This window comes from Apteryx rowi, unplaced genomic scaffold (genome assembly GCF_003343035.1).
Source record: "Apteryx rowi isolate R43461 unplaced genomic scaffold, aptRow1 scaffold_233, whole genome shotgun sequence".
Classification (NCBI taxonomy): Eukaryota; Metazoa; Chordata; class Aves; order Apterygiformes; family Apterygidae; genus Apteryx; species Apteryx rowi.
In genome coordinates, this window is record NW_020448675.1 from 1,189,349 (window position 1) to 1,215,961 (window position 26,613).

Sequence of the window (26,613 nt, forward strand, 5' to 3'; positions counted from 1 at the left end):
CTGGAGGCATCCCAACTTGAGCAGTCTTTTGCCAACTACCCTGTCACTATAACTCTCCCCTTCCCCCATCTTTCCTAGTTTAAAGCCCTCCTTACCATTCAGATATACGTTGTCAGAATTATGCAGATTCATTGCAGTTTTATAACACTTTTTTTTTCCTTGACCTTATTAAATTCATTTTATAAGACTGTATTTGAAAAATATGTTATTTTTGGGTTATTAACGTTTGTTGGGTTTGATTTATACAGATGTCCCTAGTATTTTCAGTGGTGACCAAATTGGAATGTTGGATCCCCATCAGACCCTTTTTGGACCTCAYGAATCAGGCCAGTGTTGGAATCTGAAAGAAGATAGCAAGGAAATCACTGAACTTACAGACCAGTTTGCACCATTCATTGGTGTATTTGGCAGCACTAAGGAAACCTTTAAAAATGGAAACTTTCCTGGTACTTTTTTTCGTTTCCCACTTCGTCTGCAGCCTTCCCAACTGAGCAGCAATGTTTATGACAAACAGAAGGTTTTGGAGCTCTTTGAATCCTTCAGAGCAGATGCAGACACAGTGTTGCTCTTCTTGAAGAGTGTTCAGGATGTTTCGTTGCATGTTAGGGAGGCTGATGGAACTGAGAGACTGATTTTTAGAGTAACTGCTAGTGAGAACAAGGCCTTGAAACATGAAAGACCCAATTCTATCAAAATCTTAGGAACTGCAATAAATCAGTATTGTAAGGGTGTTCCAAGCAACAGCATAACATGTGTGACATACCATGTAAATATAATTCTAGAAGATGAGAGTGTTAAGGATGCACAGAAAACATCTTGGTTAGTATGTAATTGCGTAGGCGGTCGAGGAATGTGTACTGAACTGGATTGTTTGGCTGATGACTTGAAATTTGTTCCTACTATTGGAATAGCCATGTCCTTGTCAACGAATGGGGAGGAAAAAGGAGCTGTAGCAGACTTTTCAGGAAGAGCATTTTGTTTTCTTCCTTTGCCTCCAGGTGAAGAAAGCAAAACTGGTCTCCCAGTTCATGTTAGTGGTTTCTTTGGTCTCACTGACAATAGAAGGAGTATCAAATGGCGAGAGCTGGATCAATGGAGAGATCCAGCAGCTTTGTGGAATGATCTTCTTGTGGTGAATATAGTGCCAAAGGCATATACCACTCTTATTTTGGAAGCTATCAAACGAATGGAGACTGAGAAGAATTCAGATTTTCCCTTGTCAGCTGAAAGAATTTACAATTTGTGGCCTGATGAGAACAAAACCAGGGTACCCTGGAAACCAGTTGTAGTACCTCTCTTTAAAGAGTTGCTCCAGAATGCAGTTATTTACTCAGTGAGTAATCAGTGGATAAAGGTGGAACAGGTGCACTTTTCTGAAATGAATGAGAACTTGGAGTACACACAGTCTGTTCTCAACTACCTCCAGAATTCAGGGAAGCAAATTGCCAAGGTACCAACAAATATTGCTAGTGCATTACATCTTACTGTTTCTAGTGTTAAAACTGCGAAAAAAGTGACTCCTGCTGTTGTACGGCAAGTACTAAGGAAATCTGGACACAGCGGACCTGCTGAAGAAAAGCTTCATCTCTTAGAGTTTGTGCTTTCTGATGGAGTCTACAGTGAGCTGATTGGATTGGAGCTGTTGCCATTACAGAATGGAAATTTTATTCCATTTTCCTCATCTGTGTCAGAACAGGATGTAGTTTACATAACCTCAGAAGATTATCCAAGGTAAATTTAAAATATTAAGTATTGTGGGTTTTTTTTTTTTCCAGTTTAAGTATTGTTAAAGAGCTTTAAACTGTCATTTGCCAATTGGCCAAACAAGATGACATGCAGCAACCTATAGTATAATGGAATAATGCATAGATATAACTCAGTTTTCTGTATATATGTATGTATTTGTGTGTGTATGTCTCAATGCATTTGAAAAGTTTGACAGCTACTTACCAATATAAAGAATCATTTGACTTCAAAGGCATACCTCAGGTTATATTTCAGGTCAGCTTTCATCCAAGCCTTATAAATAAGAGGAGGTTAAAATCATGCATACTAGGAAGTATGTTATGATACAAAGTTTTATTAAACTTAGAGCTTGAGATRACTTTAGGCTTTAACAATACTTTTAGTTGCAGTAAATACTGTAGAACTAAACACTTCTTTAGTTTCAGTAAGTACTTTATACTGGCACTACCATGGAAAGAAGCAGGCCTGTCTTCTTTCTACTTCTACTCCCCCTTTGGTCTTTCCTGTCCCCCTGCAATTAATTTTTTTTTCCCTTGCATATTTTCCAGCTGCATGAGTGTTCCAATTTGGTTCACGTTTCAGCTGCAAAAAAACTTGTGTTGACATGGGGGAGAGGATAGGAAAGAGAAGAATAGCAGGAGTAAGTGACCATGGACTAGGGGAAAGCATGTCTGTACTGTCTTATGATTGTTTAAAACACTTCTAAAATCTGGACCCTTCTCCAAGTAATCTCTTACAGGTCAATATACTAATACAAAAAATATTCCCATGATGAGAGTAGCAACTTTTCATTGTCACAGGCCTGCTTCAAAGCAATCACAAGATAATTTTTTGGTAATTTATGATACCACTATATCTCATTCTGTTCATGTTCTATTGTTAATGGACTTAGTTTGGTTAGTCTTGTAAAACTGATACGGAAGTGTGTTATACCAAGCATAAATCTATTTGCTAACCTCTGTTATGGTAATACAGAAATTTGAAATAGTAATGCTTTGCTTTACTTCTTGCCTACAAGAAATATTTTTAATTCTAATGTTATAAATCTGATAAATTACTTATATTGCTGTATATTTTAAGGACACTTGTGACTGAAGAGTTTTTCTGTTTGCATATTCAAATTTGTAGCTTGCTTAAAAGACTAAAATAAGCACTTGTGGTGGTTTTTCTTTTCTTTTTCTTTTTTTTTTTTTCTTTCTTTCTGTTACTACATACCTGTGAAAGAACAAGTAAGATTCTGTTTTGGCCTATGTATAAATGACATGCCTGCTGTCAAAATTTAACTGGATAGTTACTGGTGGATTTCCTTCTGGAAGACCAGAACCATAAAAAAGGGTTTTTTTGAGTACTAAGGTAAAGAAAAGGGGAAGGAAGGGCAGGATGAATCTGACTCTTAGTTGCGGTAGTCTTAATCACTGTCTGACTTCTGGAACCCAGGGATCTGTCTGAAGTCCTGAAATCACATATTCCATGTCTTTATGCTTTCAAGTAGAGTCTTTAAGAGACRCAGAACTCTGGTTGCTATTTTACAGTTATTTTTTCTAGAATATAAATAAATGAGAATAATTTTCTAATCCCAGTATTTCTATGAAGAGAAAACTTGCTTAAACTTGCTTCAAAAAGAAGAGTAGTTGGAAAATTTTGTTTCTTACTGCTGTGTGTTTCTAAATGCATCATTTTCTTATATATAAGAAAACATCCTCTGAAAGCCCCATTCCTCATATATAAGCAGCTACTTTGCATGGATTGCTTTACCATGCCAGTAATTTCTGTGTAGTAACATAAATGAACTGGCTGCTTTGCTAAAATCCTTTCTTTTTGTGTGTTTTGTCCTTTTTTTCTTTAATGGCACATTAGATCACTCTTTCCTGGCCTTGAGGGAAGGTTACTTTCTGATGACCTGAAGCCTGAGGTTCTAGCTGCCTTGAAAGAGGCTGCCAAAAGCCGAGGTAATAAGTCTTTTGTATTCTTTTATTTATAGTGAAACAAATGGTTAGTGATTGGACAGACTAATTTTAAATCCAAGTTTTAAAGCGATATCTTATTTGAAATTGTATTCACATAAGTAGGTTGGTCATCTCAAAAACATTAAGATATGAGAATCTATATTGTTTCACAATTTGAACTGGAATGATGAATTAAAAATGGTAAACGAACAAAAAGGCAAAGGGAAGAGATGAAGGCTATAGATCTACAATAAAGGAATAGATGCCCACTTAGTAAGGCATATCTTCAAGGTTCAGTAATTTTGTGCAAATGGTATTCCTCCTCTGAAGACAGTCTGCTTAATTCTATTTTGTATATATAATTTATGCATATGCAAAAATTATATGTCATGTTTTTTGTTAGTGTGGATTACCCCATATCTCATGATTGGAAGTAATCACATCAATGCTTTTTTTTTTTTTTTTTTTTTAATCAAATGAGACCGTTTAAATCATCTGGCTTGAGCATACCATAGACCATACACTTTCACGAAGTATGTCCTGAGTCTTAATTCATAGCTTATGGTTGAGTCAAAGTAGATCTACTGAAAGACCTCCGGTATTGATTAAAAAACTTGGTGAAAACAAATTTACTGCGTCTGTAGATAAGATGCCTCTACATTTAGCTTACTTCAGAGTTAAGATTTTCTGCCTCTTTTCTAGTGAGAATTTGTCTATATCTAACTTTCAGTCCTTGCATTTTATTATGCATTTGATTGGTAAATTTGAAGTCTCTGTCTCAGAAGTCTTTTCACCTGAATAAAGAAAACTTGCAAACAAGTCACACCTCAACTTATTTTTTTAATAGTGTGAGTGTATGGTGAGCTGTTTTGCTCTTCAATGTCTAGAAAATATGTTTTTCAGTGGAAACATTCTTGTTTCCCTTCTTAAATTGTCCAGTTTATGAGATTTCTTTTTTAGACTGAAGATTTTAGAACCAGACGTAGAATACTGGGCATCATTGACTTGATTTGCTTTTCTTGATAAACTTCATCTTTTCAGTGACAGTCTCTTTCTTCAGCCTGTTCTCACTTTTTTTTTTCCTTCCAATCCTTCATATCTTCTGTTTCTTTATTATTCTTCCCCTTGAGCTGGACACATACTCCATGCTCCATGGTTCAATTGTTGCTTGATTATCAAAAATAATATAAAAATAAGATAATTCTAAGGCAAATAACATAAATGTTAAAACCATGGCAAAAATCTGTAAAAAGATTGAAAGAATTGGAATAATGTGTTTTGCAGAGCAAACTGTGCAAATATTTAAAATAAATAATATAGAAGATACAAAATCAGTGCTGGGACTTTCATTGAATAGGAAGACCAGCAAATTTGAAATTGTTATAAAGAAAAATTTTCTTCTAAAAACAGAATTGCCAAAGCCTTATTACCGTATTATGGGAGGTAGGGTGCTCTGGCTATTCCTAGCTGTAGCAGAATATGCTTGTTTTAATTTTCCTCATTGTCTAACTTTCCCCCAATACTGTTTTTCATTTATTTTGTTTTGTTATAGTACAGGGTATAAACTGTTGGGTGGAGGAACTACTTTAAATCATGTATCCTGACAGTGAATATTCTTTATCTGTGATAGAACCATAGAGAGCTACTATTATTACTATGCAAGTAATAATTACTGAGACTTTAAAAGAAAGAGATCAGGACATCCCCAGTGAGATTAGATGGGTAAAAATTTGTGTGGCAAACAGGGATTTTAGCTTGGAAGGAATACCAGTTCCTTGTGCCTGTTTGTAGCAAGGAACACCAGTTCCTTGTGATGGAACCCTAAACTGACTTTTGAGGTGGATTGTCCTAGACAGTTTTCTGCAAGAGAACTTGACAAAGTCCAAAACCATGCTTTAAAAAAAAAAAAAAAAAAAAAGGAAAAAGGAAAAGTGAGGTTTAACAGGTTATAAGACAGAATATAAGAATATATCTTAAACAGAGAAAAAACACAGGTGACTAAGACAAAGTAAAAATTATATATTCATTAACTAGTCTCTGCTGAGTTCTTTTAGTACACACCTTTACTTCCAGTCTTTGTCTCCAAATTGCAGCAGATTGTGCAGTCTCACTAGTTCCTAGGAAGGTTTTTTGGTTCCATTTGAGGTCTGTTTTTCTGTTCTCTTTCCTCTGACAGTTTCTTTGAACTGCGTTCTTCCAGAGACTTGTTCTTGGTTAGCGGTATGTCTCATTGATTAGAAGAACATACATGTTTGTACATGAATATGACAAGTATAATTCTTCTAAAAATGCCTGAGGACTTTTAGATAATTTTTGATAACTTTGTAGTGGCCTACTTTACTCATTCTGCCTCCTTCTAAATTATTCTAAGATTTTGCTTGGTTGTAAAGTATAGCTGCAGTACGTTACTATAAGTATTGAATATTAGTGTTATTTTGGAGGAGGTTTTGAAATCTCATCTGTCAAGAACTTTACTTATATAATTCCAGAAATTATTTCAGTTATATTTCTGATACAGTTGCAGAGATAGGAAAAAAACCTTTCTTTTATGTTTTCTTTCAGAAGATGGGATGGAATTTTTTTTTGTGTTGTACAAAAAGAACCAAATCATTTTTCTCTCATAAAATGTGTACTGCATTTTTATTGCAAAAGGAAATGTTAATAATTCTTTCTGTTTATACTGTGTTAATGTGTAACTTGCTAGATGTTAAAAGTTTTCTGAAAATGGATTTGATTATGTTCTAGCCCAACAGCTTCTCTGGGGATTTTCAGGTATGGTTATCAACTGAAGATGTACTGGTTTGGATTGGAGCTTGGTATTTGTGTGAATTGGGTGATTTGCTATTATCATTACCTCAGCTTTCTTGGAAACAAAACTTGCCAAAAGATAGCTACCAAAGATAATTATGAAAAGAGTTCTAAATACAGTTAAGGGGGAAAAGTGCTTATCAATGAAAAAAAAATTGCAGTTAACACTCACAGGGAAAATGATAAACATTTTCATTAGTTTATTTATATATATATTTTTAATCCATGCTGTAGATAATTTCCAGGGTTTTAGGGTCACCTGCATAGGTTTTAGAACAGTATTTTTAAAGTTCCTTGCTTAAATAGTGGGCATAATAATAATTAGCTTAGTTGTAGGTATATTCTTATCTTGCTGACCCACTGCTCCCAGTATTTCTCTTTCTTTTCATAAGGCTGCTGTCATTTCCTGACAACATAACTAACATAATGCGTAGCTCTGTGAGCATGAAGTGAAAGAAAACTTGTTTCTGAAGGATGTCTTACTGCCTGTCTTCAGCAGAACAGGGATAGTAGATAATACTGTTAGTTGGTTAGTTGCTTTTGATGAAACAGCAGTACTATTTAGATGAAAGAAAGGACTGGAATTCAAATAAATATGTCTTTCTTCTATTTCTGTCATTGTCTTCAGTGTCATCAGGAGGAAGTGGTATTTTTGTTCTGTGCACTGTTTTCTACCCCACAGACATTCTGTAGTTTTTAATTATGAACTGTCTTAATGATAACTGAGATATGAGGGTTAACATATCCCTTTTAATGAGGGCTTTGACAGTAAGAATAAAAGAACATACGTTTAAACTTAGGTTCAGCGTTCATTGAACAACTGAGTTTCGTTGGGCTGCTCTTTGCTGTATCTAATAAATAATGTTTCCAATTATGAACAAGCAAGTAAGCTACTATGTAAATAAGTAGTGCAAAGAATCAACTAGAAAAATATATTTGAAGTTTCTAGTTTGATTTTTAACTCCTTAGTTGCTTTGTATGCCTGAAAACCTGTCTATCAAATTAACAAATGCAATAATGTATTAATCATTTTCAATTTGTTTTTTGTACTAATATGGAATGTAGTTGATTTTAATTAACTCCTAAAAACAAGGGGAGATGTTTGAACTGTTATCTAAAGTTCTATTTAACAATTTTTCCACAAAAAGAAAAGACAGGGCACAGAAGTTAGAATTTTTTTCTAACAGCAGAAACCATTTTATTGTGCAGCTCTGATTTTTTTATGGCTTTGCCCTTTTGCTGTAATTTCAGGAAGGCCGTGTACTCAGCTGCAGCTTCTGAACCCAGAAAGATTTGCCCGGCTAATTAAAGAAGTTATGAATAGTGTGTGGCCTGGCAGAGACATGGTGGTGCAGTGGTATCCAGGTTTGGAAGACAAAAATCACCCATCAGTTTCCTGGCTTAAGATGGTCTGGAAGAACTTATATATACATTTTTCTGATGACTTAAGTCTGTTTGATGACATGCCACTTATTCCCAAGACACTGCTGGAAGAAAACCAGACATCAGTGGAACTGGTTAGACTTAGGAATCCATCACCTATCATTCTGGACGATGAATCTGAGACTCAGCTCCCAGAATATTTAGCTGATATTATTCAGAAAGTTGGTGGAGTTATAATTAAGAAGCTAGATATTTCTATACAACATCCACTTATAAAAAAATATGTACATCCACCATTACCAAGTGCTGTTTTACAAATAATGGAAAAAATGTCCTTACAGAAGCTATGCAGTCAGGTTTCATCGTTCCCATCAACACATAAAGATGCTCTTAGGGGATTCTTAGCTAGTTTAACTGATGCAAGTGAAAAAGAGAGAAGAATTATTCAGGAATTGCAGGTATTTAAAAAAATTGAAAAATCATGTGATGAATGTGTCCCTGTTTTTACTGGGCTAAAAGGTTGTAAGGTGTTACATCACACTGCCAAAATTCCTCCTGGTCTAAGATTTTCTGTTCCAATAATTGACAGCAGTGATGAAGCTACGATTCGCTTAGCTAACTTGCTAAAAATAGAACAGCTGAAAAGCACAGATTGCTTAAAGTTTATTATACAAGATGTTAGAAGTGATTTTTATTCATATGATGAAACAGCACAGATAATGCAATGGGTTCTTGAAAATCTGACTTTTCTGAAAAATGAAAATATAGATGTGATAGACTGGCTGACATCCCTGAAGTTTATTAAGATTTCACAGGAGAAGATAATGTCAGCAAATGAACTCTTTGATCCTGAGGTAGAACTACTGCAAAACTTGTTTTATGCTGAGGAAGAAATTTGCTTCCCACCTATGATTTTTACAGCTTCATCAGATATTCTTCATTCTCTAAGACAAATAGGCTTAAAAAGTGAAGCCAATCTTGATGAAAATGATATTTTGAGAGTGGCAAATAAAATTGAAAGTTTGCATGCTGATTCTAACACCAATCATGATTTATTATTAAGAAAAGCTAGAACTCTCTTGATGATTTTGAACAAAAACCATACACTGCTTCACTCATCGGAAACAAAAACTGCTCTGAAAAAAATAAAATGGATTCCTGCATGTAAGGAAAGACCTCCAAATTATCCAGGATCCTTAGTCTGGAAAGGAGATCATTGTAATCTGTGTTCCCCGCCAGAAATGTGTCATGTATCTCATGCAATTTTAGTTGGTTCCTCCGTTCCCCTTGTGGAAAATGTGCATCTGAATATAGAAAAAGCACTTGGCATCCCCTCCAAACCTAGTATAAAAGCAGTCTTAAAACACTTCAAGGTGGTGGTTGACTGGCACAGTTCTAAAACCTTCAGTGATGAGGACTATTATCAGTTTCAACATATCTTGCTTGAAATTTATGGATTTATGCATGATCATTTAGAAGAAGGTAAAGAAGCTTTCAAAGCCTTGATATTTCCTTGGGTTTGGACTGGTAAAACATTTTGTTCCCTCACACAAGCAGTTATAAAATCGGTACCTGATCTTGACCTTCAGCCTTATCTACATAATGTGCCAAAAACTATGGCTAAATTTCACCAGTTGTTTAAAAGTTGTGGTTCAATTGAGCAGTTAACACCAGACCATGTTTCTATGGTCATTCAGAAGATATATCTAAAAAGTGAACAGTCTCTCTCAGAAGAAGAGAGTAAACAAAATCTTCACATCATGTTGAGTATTATAAGGTGGCTCTACAGCAATCAGATTCCTGCAAGTTTGCATACACCTATGCCACTATACAGTGGCAAACTTCCTTATAAACTTGCAATGAGGCCAATTCATGAGTGCTGTTACTGCGATATCAAAGTTGATGATTTAAATGATTTGCTTGAAGATTCTGTTGAGCCAATAATTTTGGTGCATGAAGACATACCAATGAAAACTGCAGAGTGGTTAAATGTCCCATGCCTTAGTACAAGATTGATTAATCCAGAAAATATGGGATTTGAGCAGTCTGGACAAAGAGAGCCTCTCACTGTGAGAATTAAAAATATTTTGGAAGAATATCCTTCCATTTCAGATATCTTTAAAGAGCTTCTTCAAAATGCTGATGATGCCAACGCAACAGAATGTAATTTTATGATTGACATGAGACGAAATATGGACATAAGAGAGAATCTTTTGGATCCAGGAATGGCAGCATGTCATGGTCCAGCTTTGTGGTCATTCAATAATTCTGAATTTTCTGACTCTGATTTTCTAAATATAACTCGCTTAGGAGAGTCTTTAAAAAGGAGTGAAGTTGACAAAGTAGGGAAATTTGGACTGGGATTTAATTCTGTTTATCATATCACTGATATTCCCATTATTTTGAGTCGTGAGTTCATGATTATGTTTGATCCAAATGTTAACCATATCAGCAAGCATATTAGAGATAAATCTAACCCAGGGATCAAAATTAACTGGAGTAAACAACAGAAGAGACTGCGAAAATTTCCTAATCAATTTAAGCCATTTATAGGAGTGTTTGATTGCCAGTTACCACTGACTGTAGAATCTCCTTACAGCTACAAAGGAACACTTTTCAGGCTCTCCTTTAGAACTCAGCAGGAAGCTAAAGTGAGTGAAGTCAGCAGTACAAGCTACAATACAGCAGACATTTACTCTCTTGTGGATGAATTTAGCATTTGTGGTCATAGGCTGATAATATTTGCTCAGAGTGTAAATTCAATGGTTTTGAAATATTTGAAAATTGAGGAAGATGATCCTGGGATGGCACAAGATATTGTCACTATTAAAAAAAATCAGTGTTCTCCCAAAGCCTTGACTGCACCTAATGTAAGTGTTTTAAAGGAAGCAGCTAAACTAATGAAGGTCTGCAGCAGCAGTAATAAAAAGCTTCCCAGTGAAACACCAAAGTCCTCGTGTATCTTACAGATAGTAGTAGAAGAATTTCATCACATATTCAGACGGATTGCTGATTTACAGTCTCCACTTTTCAGAGGTCCAGAAGATGATCCAGCTTCTTTCTTTGAAATGGCTAAATCTGGACAGATAAAAAGGTCAGCTGATGAGCTGCCACAAAAATCAGTAGATTCGACAACATGGCTTATATGTTCTTGCATGGACACTGGAGAGGCTTTAAAGTTTTCCTTACATGAAAGTGGACGAAGACTAGGTCTTGTTCCCTGTGGTGGAGTTGGAGTGTTGCTGTCTGAAACTCAGGATCAAAAGTGGATTGTGAAACCTAATTGCAACAACATAGGGGAAGTATTTTGCTATTTACCTCTACGAATAAAAACAGGCTTACCTCTTCATATAAATGGCTGCTTTGCAGTTACTTCAAATCGGAAAGAGATATGGAAAACGGACACAAAAGGAAGATGGAACACAGTATTCATGAGGCATGTTATTGTAAAAGCCTATTTGGAAGCACTTTGTGTTTTACGTGACATGACAATCAGTGGCGAGCTAGTTGACTACAGTTACTTTGCAGTGTGGCCAGATCCTGATTCAGTTCATGATGATTTTTCTATTATTTGTCAAGGGTTTTATGAAGATATAGCTCACATGAAAAGCAAAGAAGGTATCAAAGTATTTTCTGATGGTTTCTCTTGGGTTTCCATGAAGAATGTAAGGTTTTTAGATGACTCAATACTGAAACGACCAGACATTGGACCGTCAGCCTTTAAGATCTTTCTGAAGTACCTTAAAAAAACTGGTTCCAAAAACCTGTGTGCTGTAGATCTCCCTTCCTGGGTAAAGACAGGATTTGAAGAAGCAGGATGCAAATATATATTATTGGAGAACACCTTCTCTGAGAAACAGTTCTTTTCTGAGGTATTTTTCCCTAATGTTCAGGAGATTGATGCAGAGCTGCGTGATCCTTTGATGCGCTATGTTCTCAATGAAAAAGTTGAGGAGTTTTCAGGAATTCTTCGTGTTACTCCTTGTATTCCTTGTTCTTTGGATGGACATCCATTGGTTACACCATCAAGATTGATCCATCCTGAAGGAAGAGTTGCGAAGTTATATGATGCTGAAGATGGAAGATTTCCTTATGGCACTACTCAGGACTATCTTAATCCAGTTATTTTGGTTAAACTTGTTCAGTTAGGCATGGCTAAAGATGATATTTTGTGGGAAGATCTGATAGAACGTGCAGAGTCAGTAGCAGAAATTAATAAGATCGATCATGTTGCAGCTTGTCTCAGAAGCAGCATTATACTGAGTCTTATTGATGAAAAACTAAAGTGTAGGGACCCTAGAGCTAAAGAATTTGCTGAAAAATGTCAGACCATCCCTTTCCTTCCTTTCCTTACCAAACCAGCAGGCTTCTCATTGCACTGGAAAGGCAGTGATTTTCAGCCTGAAACAATGTTTTCAGCAACCAATCTTTTCACTGCTGATCATCAAGATACAGTTTGCCTAATAGAACCAATTCTTAATGAAAACTCCCATTCCTTTAAAGGTTGTGGTGCTTTGTCATTAGCTGTCAAAGAGTTTTTGGGTTTACTTAAGAAACCAGCTGTTAATTTGGTCATAAATCAGTTGGAAGAAGTTGCTAAGTCATTTGATGGAATTACATTATATCAGGAAAATATCACTAATGCATGTTACAAAAATCTGCATGAAGCAATGTTAGAAAATGAATCAACAAAAGCTATGATAATTGAACAACTGAAAAACTGTAGTTTTATTCTTGTTGAGAATGTGTATGTTGATCCAACAAAAGTGTCTTTCCATTTGAATTTTGAAGCAGCACCTTATCTCTATCAGTTGCCTAATAAATATAAAAATAGTTTCCGTGAACTATTTGAAAGTGTGGGTGTGAGACAGGCCTTTACAGTTGAAGATTTTGCCCTAGTCCTAGAATTAGTAAATCAGGAAAGAGGAACCAAGCAACTGACAGAAGACAATTTTCAGCTTTGCAGGCGAATAATTAGTGAAGGAATATGGAGCCTCATTAGAGAGAAGAAGCAGGAATTTTGTGAGAAAAAGTACGGTGAGATTTTGTTACCTGATACTCATCTTGCACTTCTACCTGCAAAATCTTTGTGTTACAATGACTGTCCATGGATTAAAGTTAAAGACACAACTGTTAAATATTGCCATGCTGATATTCCAAGGGAAGTTGCAGTAAAGCTTGGAGCAATACCAAAACGACATAAAGCTTTAGAAAGGTATGCATCTAATATCTGTTTTACTACCCTTGGAACAGAATTCGGCCAGAAAGAAAAACTGACAGGTAGAATTAAAAGCATCCTTAATGCCTACCCTTCAGAAAAGGAAATGCTGAAAGAGCTCCTTCAGAATGCAGATGATGCAAAAGCTACAGAAATCTGTTTTGTGTTTGATCCTAGACAGCATCCAGCTGATAGAATATTTGATGAGAAATGGGCGCCACTTCAAGGACCAGCACTGTGTGTTTACAACAATCAGCCTTTTACAGAAGATGATATTAGAGGAATTCAGAACCTTGGAAAAGGTACAAAAGTAGGAAATCCCTGCAAAACTGGACAATATGGTATAGGTTTCAATTCTGTTTATCATATTACTGATTGCCCTTCTTTCATATCTGGCAATGATATACTTTGTATTTTTGATCCTCATGCTAGATATGCACCAGGTTCAACATCAACAAGTCCTGGGCGCATGTTTAGAGATTTGGATGCAGATTTTAGAACGCAGTTCTCAGATGTACTGGACCTCTATTTAGGAAATCACTTTAAACTGGATAACTGTACAATGTTTAGGTTTCCTCTTCGAAATGCAGAAATGGCAAAAGTATCAGAAATTTCCTCAGTTCCGTGTTCAGAYAGAATGGTTCAAAATCTTTTAGATAAGCTGCGTACAGATGGAGCAGAACTTTTAATGTTTTTGAACCATATGGAAAAAATTTCTATTTGTGAGATAGAAAAAACAACAGGAGTACTGAACGTGTTATATTCTGTACAAGGCAAAATCACGGATGGAGACAGACTGAAAAGAAAACAATTCCATGCATCTGTAATTGATAGTGTTACTAAAAAAAAGCAGCTAAGTGAAATACCTGTGCAACAGATAACTTACACAATGGATACTGAAGACTCTGAAGGGAACCTTACAACTTGGTTAATTTGTAACAGGTCAGGCTTTTCTGCCATGGAGAAGGTATCCAAAAGTGTTGTATCAGCCCACAAGAATGAGGACATTACTCTTTTCCCACGTGGTGGAGTAGCAGCTTGCATTACTCATAATTACAAAAAACCCCATAGAGCATTCTGTTTCTTACCTTTATCGTTAGAAACTGGGTTACCTTTTCATGTGAATGGTCACTTTGCTCTGGATTCTGCAAGAAGAAATCTATGGCGTGATGATAATGGAGTTGGAGTAAGAAGTGACTGGAATAATAGCCTAATGACAGCATTGATAGCACCAGCCTATGTTGAACTGCTGATTCAGCTGAAAAAACGGTATTTTCCAGGCACTGATCCTTCAGTATCAGTATTGCAAAACACACCTATTCATGTTGTGAAAGACACTTTAAAAAAATTTTTGTCCTTTTTTCCAGTTAACAGACTTGATATTCAGCCAGATTGGTATTGTTTAGTGAAAGCAGTTTACAGTTGCATTTATGAAGATTTGAAGCGTCTTTTACCTGTTATGCGAGCTCCAAATATTGATGGTTCTGATTTGCATTCTGCTGTAATCATCACCTGGGTTAACATGTCTACTGTGAACAAAGGTAGGCCGTTTTTTGACAATTTACTACAAGATGAATTGCAACACCTCAAGAACACGGAGTACAACATCACAACGCGCAAGACAGTGGCCGAAAATGTTTACAGGCTCAAGCATTTACTTTTAGAAATTGGATTTAATTTGGTATATAACTGCGATGAAACTGCAAATCTTTACCACTGTCTAATAGATGCAGATATTCCTGTTAGCTATGTGACGCCTGCTGATGTCCGATTATTTTTGATGACATTTTCTTTTCCAGACTCTAATTGCCACATTGGAAAGCTACCTTGTCGTCTTCAGCAGACAAATCTGAAGCTCTTCCATAGTCTCAAACTTCTGGTTGACTATTGTTTTAAGGATGCAGAAGAAAATGAAATCCAAGTTGAGGGCTTGCCACTCCTTATTACCCTTGACAACGTTTTGCAAATTTTTGATTCAAAGCGACCAAAGTTCTTAACAACATACCACGAACTGATTCCATCTCGCAAGGATCTCTTCATGAACACACTGTATTTGAGATACAGCAGTATTTTACTTAGCAGTGATGTGGCAAAAGTCTTTGATATCACAAGTTTTGCTGATTTGTTATCGTCTGTGTTGCCTAGAGAGTATAAAACTAGAAACTGTATGAAATGGAAAGAAAACTTTGCAAGTGAATCTTGGCTTAAGAATGCCTGGCATTTTATTAGTGAGTCTATAAATGTTAAGGAAGACCAAGAAGATATGCAAGCAAAATTTGATGATATTGTTGAAACTTTGAAGGACTGGACTTTGCTCCCAGGTGTAAAGTTTACTGTCTCTGCTAATCACCTTGTTGTGCCAGAGTGTGATGTTTTGCTGCCCCTCAGCATTATGCATATAGCTGTTTTTCCGAATGCTCAGAGCGATAAAGTTTTTCATGCTTTAATGAAAACAGGTTGTATTCAGCTGGCATTGAACAAAATTTGCTCCAAAGACGGTGCTTTAGTGCCTTTGTTGTCAGGACATACAGCAAATATAGACAATCCTTCAAGCATTCTGAAAGCCATACAATATATGGTACAGACGTCAACTTTTAAGACTGAAAAATTAGCAGAAGGTGACTTTGAGGCTCTTTTAATGTACTTCAATTGCAATTTAAGTCATTTGACATCTCAGGATGACATTAAAATTTTAAAGTCTCTTCCATGCTATAAATCCATTAGTGGCCGATACATCAGCATTTCAAAATATGGGACATGTTATGTTCTCACAAAAAGCATCCCATCGATAGAAGTAGATAGATGGACACAGACTACTTCATCAGCTTTTCTTGAAGAAAAAATTCACCTGAAAGACTTGTACACTGTGCTTGGCTGTGTCTCTGTGGATGATCTTGAAGTGTACTTGAAACATCTTTTGCCAAAAATTGAATGTCTGTCTTATGATGCAAAATTAGAACACTTGATCTACTTAAAGAATAGACTAACTAGCATTGAGGAAACTTCAGAAGTGAAAGAACAGCTGTTTGAAAAGCTGGAAAGCATTTTGATCATTCATGATACAAGCAATAGATTAAAACCTGCAAAATATTTTTATGACAGAACTGTAAGAGTCTTTGAAGTTATGCTTCCTGAAAAATTCTTCATACCTCAAGATTTTTTTAAGAAACTGGAACAACTTACAAAACCGAAGAATCAAGCTGCATTCCTTACATCATGGGTAACTTTCCTACGGCATATCGGACTAAAATTCATTATTTCACAGCAACAGTTATTACAGTTTGCTAAGGAGATCAGCATGCGAGCTAATACAGAAAACTGGTCTAAAGAAACTCTACAGAATACTGTTGATGTCCTCCTCCATCACATATTTCAAGAAAGAACTGATCTCTTGTCAGGAAACTTTCTGAAAGAATTGTCACTAATTCCTTTTCTGTGCCCTGAACGAGCTCCTGCAGAATTTGTTAGATTTCATCCTCAGTATCAAGAAGTTAATGGAACACTTCCTCTTATACGATTCAATGGGGCACAGGTAAATCCTAAATTCAAACAGGCTGATGTGTTACAGTTACTGTGGACTTCATGTCCCATTCTTCCTGAGAAAGCAACACCCTTAAGCATCAAAGAACAAGAAGGAAGTAGTCTTGGTTCACAAGAACAGCTTGAGCAAGTTTTAACTATGCTGAATGTTAATTTGGATCCTCCCTTGGACAAAGTTATCAATAACTGCAGGAACGTATGCAATATAACAACTTTGGACGAGGACATGGTGAAAACTAGGGCCAAGGTCCTAAGAAGCATTTATGAGTTTCTTAGTACAGAGAAAAGGGAATTTCGCTTTCAGCTTCGAGGAGTTTCTTTTGTAATGGTGGAAGAAGGTTGGAAGCTCCTGAAGCCTGAAGAGGTGGTAATAAACCTTGAGTATGAATCTGATTTTAAGCCTTACCTTTACAAACTTCCTTTAGAGCTTGGCACTTTCCATCAGTTATTTAAACATTTGGGTACTGAAGATATTATTTCAACAAAGCAGTATGTTGAAGTTCTAGGTCGCATATTCAAGAACTCAGAAGGGAAGCAGCTGGATCCTAATGAAATGCGCACAGTTAAAAGAGTAGTTTCTGGCCTGTTCAAAAGTCTTCAAAATGATTCTGTCAAGGTTAGAAATGACCTTGAGAATATGAGAGATTTTGCCCTTTACCTTCCCAGTCAAGATGGTAGGTTGGTAAAGTCAAGTATCTTAGTTTTTGATGATGCACCTCACTACAAAAGTAGAATCCAGGGTAACATTGGTGTACAAATGCTTGTTGATCTTAGCCAGTGTTACCTAGGCAAAGATCATGGTTTTCACACTAAACTGATAATGTTATTTCCTCAGAAACTGAGGCCTCGCTTACTTAGCAGTATTCTGGAAGAACAGCTGGATGAAGAGTCTCCCAAAATTTGTCAGTTTGGGGCATTATGTTCTCTGCAGGGAAGATTACAATTACTGTTATCTTCAGAACAGTTCATCACAGGACTTATTAGGATTATGAAGCATGAAAACGACAATGCTTTTTTAGCTAATGAAGAAAAAGCAATAAGACTTTGCAAAGCTTTGCGAGAAGGTTTGAAAGTTTCCTGTTTTGAGAAGTTGCAAACAACACTAAGAGTTAAAGGTTTTGCTCCTATTCCCCACAGTAAAAGTGAAACATTTGCTTTTCTAAAGAGATATGGAAATGCAGTAATACTGCTGTATATACAGCACTCTGATAGCAAAGACATAAATTTCTTGTTAGCATTAGCAATGACCTTAAAATCAGCAACTGACAATCTGATTTCTGATACCTCATATTTAATTGCCATGCTGGGTTGTAACGATATTTACCGGATTAGTGAGAAGCTTGACAGTTTAGGAGTGAAGTATGACTCTTCAGAGCCATCAAAACTTGAACTACCAACACCTGGCACTCCTATACCAGCTGAAATTCACTATACACTTCTTATGGATCCAATGAATGTTTTTTATCCTGGTGAATATGTTGGTTACCTTGTTGATGCTGAAGGTGGTGATATATATGGATCATATCAACCAACTTACACATATGCAATCATTGTACAAGAAGTAGAAAGAGAAGATGATGAAAGTCCCAGTTTTTTAGGCAAGATTTATCAGATTGATATTGGATATAGTGAATATAAAATAGTGAGCTCTCTTGACTTGTACAAATTTTCAAGGCCTGAAGAAAGTTCTCAGAGTAGGGACAGCACGCCTTCTACCCCAACCAGTCCTACAGAATTTCCAGTGCATGGACCGAGGACGATTCCACCTCTCTTCACTGGTAAGGAGAGCCACAAAACAATGTCTTCAAAGCATCACTCTCCAAAAAAGATAAAGCCAAACTCCTTGCCAGAAATATTAAGAGAAGTGACATCTGTGATTGAACAGGCTTGGAAGCTTCCAGAATCTGAAAGAAAAAAGATAATTAGAAGGCTGTATCTTAAATGGCATCCAGATAAAAATGCAGAGAACCTTGAGATAGCTAATGAAGTTTTCAAACATTTGCAGAATGAGATTAACAGGCTAGAAAAACAGGCCTTTATAGATCAAAATATGGACAGAGCGTCAAGAAGAACATTTTCATCCTCTGCTTCTCGATTTCAGTCAGATAAGTTTTCATTTAAGAGATTTTATACTTCGTGGAATCAAGAAGCAACAAGCCATAAATCTGAAAGGCAACAGTATACAGAGAAGTGTCCACCTTCCACAGGGCCATCTTACTCGCAACGTTTTTTTGTCCCACCCACATTCAGGTCTGTTGGCAATCCTGTAGAGGCACGTAGATGGCTTAGGCAGGCCCGAGCTAACTTTTCAGCTGCAAGGAATGATCTTCATAAAAATGCCAATGAATGGGTATGCTTTAAATGCTACCTTTCTACTAAACTAGCCTTGGTTGCAGCTGACTATGCTGTGAGGGGTAAGTCAGATAAAGATGTAAAACCAGTAGCACTTGCCCAAAAGATAGAGGAATACAGTCAACAACTTGAAGGACTTATGAATGATGTTCAGACATTGGAAGCTTATGGAGTAGATAGCTTAAAAACTAGATATCCTGACTTGCTCCCTTTTCCACAGATTCCAAATGATAGGTTTACTTCAGAAGTTGCTATGAGAGTGATGGAATGTACTGCTTGTATCATAATAAAACTTGAAAACTTTATACAACAGAAGGTGTAAGAGATTTGAAGAGGTTAGAAAATTATTGTATTCTCAAGAGCTTAGATATTTAATGTGATGAGATACAAAGGTAATTGTACAGATTACTGAACAAGAATTTACACATTACCAAGCAGTTTAGAAATACAGTGCACATATGTGGATGGTACTGAAGTACTTAGAGTTGAAGATAATTTAAACAGGATTTTTTTAAACTGAGCCTGCTGTATAAGCAAACTGTAAAACATGATTTTTTTTTTTTTAAATTTGCAAGGAAACTGAGCTGCAAAAATCAGCTGTATGTACAATATTGTGATGAATTAGCACATTATTGAACTGCACTTTATATAACCAAAGCTTAGCTTTCTGTTAGATGAAGTCTGTAATTAAAACTCCATATTAGATTTTATTTCATTTAATACTATGTTTCCAGAAAGGTCATGTCATTTTTCAATGTACTAATCTTAAGACTGGATGTATTATGAAATAGGCGGTCGGATGGAAATGGAAACAACTTTGGAAAGGTATTGCTCCAAAGCATTTCTGTATTCTTTTGTGTTCTGTGGACATTCATGTCACTCATACAAATACTCTTATCAGCTGGATCTGATTATGAATTTGCTGCAGTATCACATTGTGAACATGTGAAGGATAATTCAGTACCTGTGAACTGGTACAGTATTTTAATCTTAAATAATGATACTTGATTTAACATGCAGCTTCATGTTGTGCTTTGAGTGCATTCACTTTATTATAAAGTAGTTAGGTATTTAATTTACTTTTTTTTTTCTAGAGCCTGTCATCTTTGTTTAATGAAAAAAATGCATGTGGATAATGTAAAATTGGTGACCATTATTATACAGTGTTTTCTCATTTTTTTTGAAAACCACAGATCAAAACTCAGTTTTCAAATGTCTAAATGCTTGAGGGTGTTTTTTTTGTGTGTGCCTTCGTGTGTGTACATATATATATATGTTTTTTTCCACAAACGAACATTGGTAATAGTACAATTCAGTGTACAATGGGCACTGTTTTTTGTTACATGTTACAAGGTGCTGCAATGTAATGTAATGCTCTTTTTATTTTGTTGTTCACTACAGCCCTAGACAAGTCTGATTTTTATTTCACACCCTTTCTTTTATAATTTGTAATACTTTTGATAATGTCACATGAAATATTCAACATTAGCTATTTGTGAAAAGAAAAGGGGGGGGGATCTTGTTAAATGATTTTTCTTTGCTGAATCAGCCACATTTTACATAACTGTTAAACATTTACCGGTGACTTGCTGTTATAATTGCTTACTTGATAGCACAGTGAAACTGTAATTTAACTTACAGAATGTAAAGGAAAATGAACAACACTGAGCTCCTGGGGTTGATATGGCTGTGAGTGTTATAATCCAAAAGAAAAAAATCATGACAAAGGCTTTTGCTTTGTGCAAATTAAAAAAGGGCTTATTCTCATCAGAAAAATCTTACTTGCGAGTAATTATTGGCAATGGGAAGAAATTTGCTGTTAGGAAAACTGTACAGCTTCTGATTATGAAGCCGTGTGGTTACTTCTGCTATAAAATATTAAGTGCCATAATTTTAATAAAGAAAAATGCAAACATATACTTTGGTCTGATGTGTCTTGGTTTTATAAACTAGACTGAATTTACCTATTATTTCAAGCTTTCTTTTAGATAATATGTAGTCTCTTTTCAATTCATTCTAAACAATTGTACAAATATGAAAATTAAAAAGGAAAAAATATGAATGTGTTTTTCCTGTAATGACAAATGTTTGCAGTTTTCTTTTAAAAAAATATATATATATTGCTGACTTTTTTTCAGTAAATAACATGCTAGTAAAACAAAAATCTTGGTATGCCATGAAATAAATTAGTTCAGTTTATTCCCTGTATTTTTTAAAACAGATTGCTTTGTGGCTCATACTACTTTTGTGTATTGACTGAGTCAGATGAACAGTATTCTGAGTAAGCAAATAGCACAGTTTTAAATACTAAAAATGGGAAACAGTTAACACTGACTGCATTTTTTTTTTTTTTTAGTTTAAATGCCTAAAATATCAAGTAGCAGGATAGTGTGAAAGCAAATAACAGAAGAGCAACAGGAGAACATTTTTCAGTTTTTAGGTGAGATTTTGGGGGAGGAAAGCTTTAAATATGTAACTATGTGTCTTGTAAGCAACTTATGTTGCCTTACCAGTATTATTATGACCCATTAAAATGGCTGCACAGAACTACTAAGTTATTTTGTTAATTATAATATATATATTGTCAAATGCTGACACTGTGAGAAAGAAAATGGTCCCAGGCCTTAGGAAACCAATAATCTGAATTAAGTTTAAATATTGAGCCAAGGTGAGCAAGAAAAATTGAATGATAAATTGAATACTTGTCTTAAATGTTGTCCTAATTTGTTCCTTTTGGCTCAGCTGGAAAAATTGGAAAATACAGAATGACATAATTGTTCATAAGTTCTGCCTGGAAGCTCAGAAAAGCAGTGTGTGATGATTTTTACCAGGGGTCTGTAGAAGTGAATGTTAGCATGCGTTTTCCACAGAAGTTTGTCTGACAAGTAGTTCTGCACATTACACGAGTTCACGTAGGCCAAAAGGTCTTTTCAGCCAGGGGTGCATCCTACTTATCTTCCACTTGTAACAGGAACATGTGTCTTCAAAAGCAGCTTCAGCAGTCCTGTCTCCCAGGATTATAGCTGTGAGAGGTTTAGCCAGGGTAACTGGTACAGGAAACTGATTGAACTGTACATTTAGTAACTTGAATTTAAAGAGTTGTGGTGGCAGAGCTGTGGCACTTTTGTTACTGTTTATCTATTTATGGAAGCCTCAAAAGTTTTCTTCTCAACAATACCATTAAAACCTGTTCCAAGAAAGCGTTGTTCCTTTGCCTCAGCAATGGGTGACAAGATGTGACTTTTCTTCAAAGGAAATAGATTTTTTTATGTAACCAACTATTAAAAGGAAAAGAAATATTATTTTGTAAAGAAACACAGTTTTGCAAAATTTGTACACAAATAATGGCTGAATCCTGTTTGCATGAGACGAAAGTGAAAAGTAGAATCAAAATAAAGTTATTGTGGTGATTTGAAAACTTAAGATTTGTTTAATCAGTATATGGTTTGCATTCAGTTGGTACTTGGGTTGCTTTAAAAAAAGGTCATAATAAAATCTTGTAAATACTCAAAGTAAAAAGGGTAGTACGAACTTTTGGATTTTGTATTGCTGGATCTAAACAGTTAAGGATGGCCGGATTGGTGTTGTGGAACATAGGTAGAAGTGCTTCTTGTGAAAGACAGTAGTATAAAAATAATTAAACCTGAGAAAATGAAAGTAGATGTTTATATTTGATGAAGGCCTACATTTTAGTCACTTGGAGATTTTTGTCAATGAGGTTTTTTTTTTTTACCAATTCTGTTTACGTTTTATTTGGTTCAGTAACTCTGGATGATTAATTCAGTAGCACTGGCATCTTTTTTGCTTACTTTCACCTACCAGATGAAGACAAAGGAATTCTAGATGTCCAGTGAAGCCCAATTGTAAAGCATATTCTAAATGCTGGAAAATAATTTTTTAATTGTGGTCATGATTTAGTATTCCTGTTTTAAAATAATGGACATTTCACATTTTAAGAGTCTTAGGAAGATTTTTTTTTTAATGTAAACATTCATTTAAGCTGTGTTTCATTTGAACATGAAAGGAAAAACAGACTTTTCAAAATGTATAAAATTTATTCAATTATTCAGTTTTCAGGTAATTGCAATTTCCTTCTGCATAAAGCTATATAAAGATAGACAAATATAAATACTAAAGGACTGTGAAATGGAAACAGAGGATTGTTTTGCTACTTCCAATATTTACTACCATTTTGATCTCTGTTTTTCCATTGTGTGGTAATCCCAACTATAACAAGAACTGCTGTAAATTATTCTTTTTTGGGGAAAAATATCTATGCAAATGATACAGTTCAATATGCTGCATAGTATTTTTTTTTTCTTCCATTTGCATGACACTTTTCAAAATAAACTAGAGAAGTGCAAACTCATTTTCCTGTGCCATTATTTCTGTTACTTTGTAACAATTATTTTTGTTTGATTCAATTGGAAACAATAATTTACAAGATTAAAGACACATGGAAAGATGTCCACATGGAGATATCAGAAATGATAATTTGGTGGTGTACAAACTACATTGAGATCAACAACAATTCAGATGTTAGCATCAGCTGATTACACTGTGATAATTTTAGCAATAATTTTATTTCTCCACTCACCATAAATTAAAAAAAAAAATCCCTCAAATGTTCTTCAGTGACAAAAGAAGTTGCCACCCACACTTTTAAAAACCTGTAGTTCTTGCCTTCACAGCTTAAGCAATGCAACTATGTGTTCAGTGTCAGTTTTGTAGCACAGTGAAAATGAGAACTGAAGCTGAAAAAATGAAGAGGGACAAATTGGTGATTTGGATGGTGGCTTGGCCTGGGATGCAGGAGATCTGCTTAGTGTCCTGTCTTACTACAGAATTCACCTGTGAACTTAGGTATGTCAAAAAGGATGATCACCCTAGAAAGGCAGTAGCTATTGCAATGTCTAAGTGAGGTGCCATAATGCTCAGTAGTGTTACTAGCCAGAGAACTGCACCATGATTTTCTCAGGTGAATACCACAGCTATGTAAATGTTAACTGAAATGGAGCAACTTCAACAGAAGAGGTTCAACAGTAGTTGCTTTCAAATACCTAATAGCTTAGGGGTTAGGTTACTCTTGTGATATGTGGGAAACCTGGGTTCAAGCCCTTGCTCTGTATTTAGTGGAAAATCACATTTTAAAATGTGCCTCCAAAGTGAAAGCTTAAAATGCATAAGTTAAAATTCCATGTTTCCATTGCTTAGCAGAACAGGCAGATTGTGACTAATGTACTTATTTTCAATATCTGGCTAAAATTTAGGGCTTAAACTAGGTGAATGAGTAGTTTGGTAGCATATGAAATGAGTAGACGTGTATCCTTGATGTTAGAAACATATGTGATGATAATTCAGATACCTTTGAGACTACTTAGTGGCTAAATAGTCTAAGGATTGAAGTTCCTGTCCTGCTGTCATACTAGACCTATGAAAGACTGTTACAGCCCTCCAGGTTGCTTGTAGTGATAATTTTTAGGTATCTGACACATGCATTGCAATTTGCTGTCCTTTCTGATAATGCGTAGGCTCTCTGTACAGTGAATGACTGCCCATAATTTGTTCTGCAACAGCTTGCGCATGGAACTGAAACTACCTAAGCTGACTTTAAAGAAATGCTGAAGAGAGGTTTCTGTTAAAGCCTGTCTCAAGTGAAGGCTTAATTGCATTATTTAGTAGTAGAGTGATATATTGCTCTCTTTCGGGCTAACAGCCCTGGACCCACTCCTGAATGTCTAAGCCCAGGACAAGGGAATTTCAGAAATGAAAGATGTGTTACATCCTACTTACCCTTTAGGCAATGTGTTAGCAATTGGAGCACTCTCCAAATAACACAGGAGACCTTGATTCACTTGCCGCTTTTGCCTGAAGGGTCCCAAAATCTCAGCTCTCACACGTGTCCTACTCTTTCCTATTGAAGCTCTTCTAGTTTGCATTAATTGCTGAGGGCTCCACCCTGCTAATGAAGGGCAATTTCAGTATTGTACATTAACATTGTCGGATAAAATACAAAGACAGTCCTTGAGGCAGGGACTACCCAGGGCTTTACCACAACAGTAGCAGATACTGTTAACTGGGAGGTCTTTCCTCACTCAGTCTGTTGTGGGTATTTGGGATCTTGACTGAATGTTCGTTTCTTTGATTGTCCACTAGAGCCAAAGTAGCAAGTTTAATAAATGGTATAGTCTTGGCTGTTGTTTTGTTTTGTTCCAATGCTACTGCCTTAAGAATGAAGATTTTTTCCTCTAAAGGAGTGACACTCTGTAATTTAATAATGGTTATTGTTTAAGCTTTTATTGTAAATAAACACCAAGGCACTACGTGACAGCAGCTCCTAACTGGGTAATAGTATCATCAAATATGTACAAAATAGCATCAAAGGGGTTAAAAACCCATGAGGTTTAAACAACAAACAATTAATTACAAATCCTGTGACCCAGAGGTGTGCAAACAATTTATTTGTGATTTCAGTGCGCCACTGTACAGGGAAATGGGTCTGCAGTCATGTTTCTCTACAAGGTCCATAAATGGTTTGTCAGCTCTGGTGAGCATTTACTCTATATCCAAAGTCCTAATGTAAAAAATAATAGAGTAGTTTTACTCTCTCCATTTGTGAGGGGGTCCCACTCTGAGAAGATCAGAAATTTCAGTCAACAGCTGCAGATGGAAGTGACACAGTCCTCTTAATTGAATCCTGCAGGCAGTAGAAAAGGATTTTTTTTTCTCCCACAGCCCAAACAGTTCCTTGTATCAGACAATCTGGAGCTACATTAAAGATTTTTTTTTCTTTTTACTAGTCCAGCTGGCAGAGCAAATAGCCATATTGAATTAGCATGTTCTAAAATATAAAAGGGTTTAAATGACTATGATGGTAGAGGCAGTACAATAAACTATTGCTATTATAAAATATACTAACACATTTCTCTTTTGTACAGTTAACAGCTTTGAAGACACAGGAAGGTATAAGTTAGTAACTTCTGGAGCTTTTTCTGTTAGTTAGTCTGTTTTTTATGTGACTCCATAATAAGCAAATCAACACTTACATTGCCAAATTAAAATAGAAAGCTATCAGAAAATTAATACATTTTGCACAGAACTCATACAAACACATTTTCTTTCATATTTTGTGTTATTGCAAGAACAAAATTGCATAGACCATTTGCTGGCACTTTCTGAATTCCCCAAATAATGCTTTGTCTTATCAAATAATTCAAGTAATTCCTTCAAATGAATTTCACCCACTAATGCAGTGTGTTTACATGTAGTGAGAAGAAAAAAACATGGAGCTCAAAAATATTAACAATAACATAATCATTTGGCTGAATAATAGTTCAGTGTTGGAAACATTCCTTTTATTTTTTTCTTATGCTCTCCGTATGGCTGATTTCAAAATGGTACTGCCAGAACATTTCATTTGATTCAAGTCATTCTTCTGAAGCTAAGATGTCATTTGTGCTCTTCTGCTTCTCCTTTCACCCTGTAGTCCAGGTTTCTAGATACAGATTTGTTTCCTAAACTGAAGTGCTTTGTTTTTTAAATTTCTGCTTTCAGTAACGCTCTGTTAGCAATAATATAAAACTCAGAATAGCAAGGGAATATGTTGCATTTTCTGGTACT

At 35.6% G+C, this 26,613-nt stretch overlaps 1 protein-coding gene across 4 annotated transcripts in view; it reads left to right on the forward strand.

Annotated features, from left to right (window-relative positions):
• Positions 1–21,092, forward strand: part of SACS (sacsin molecular chaperone) — a 34,602-nt gene extending 13,510 nt beyond the window's left edge. For 3 of the 4 annotated variants that reach the window (XM_026065909.1, XM_026065910.1, XM_026065911.1), the window contains 3 exons: positions 249–1,731; positions 3,604–3,695; positions 7,752–21,092. In XM_026065909.1, coding sequence (XP_025921694.1) covers positions 249–1,731; positions 3,604–3,695; positions 7,752–19,315 — 13,139 coding nt within the window. In that variant the 3' untranslated portion in view covers positions 19,316–21,092. Of the gene's footprint in view, positions 1–248; positions 1,732–3,603; positions 3,696–6,448; positions 6,465–7,751 lie in introns of those variants that run through there. The other variant, XM_026065912.1, reaches the window with a different exon arrangement.
• Positions 21,093–26,613: the final 5,521 nt, after the last annotated feature.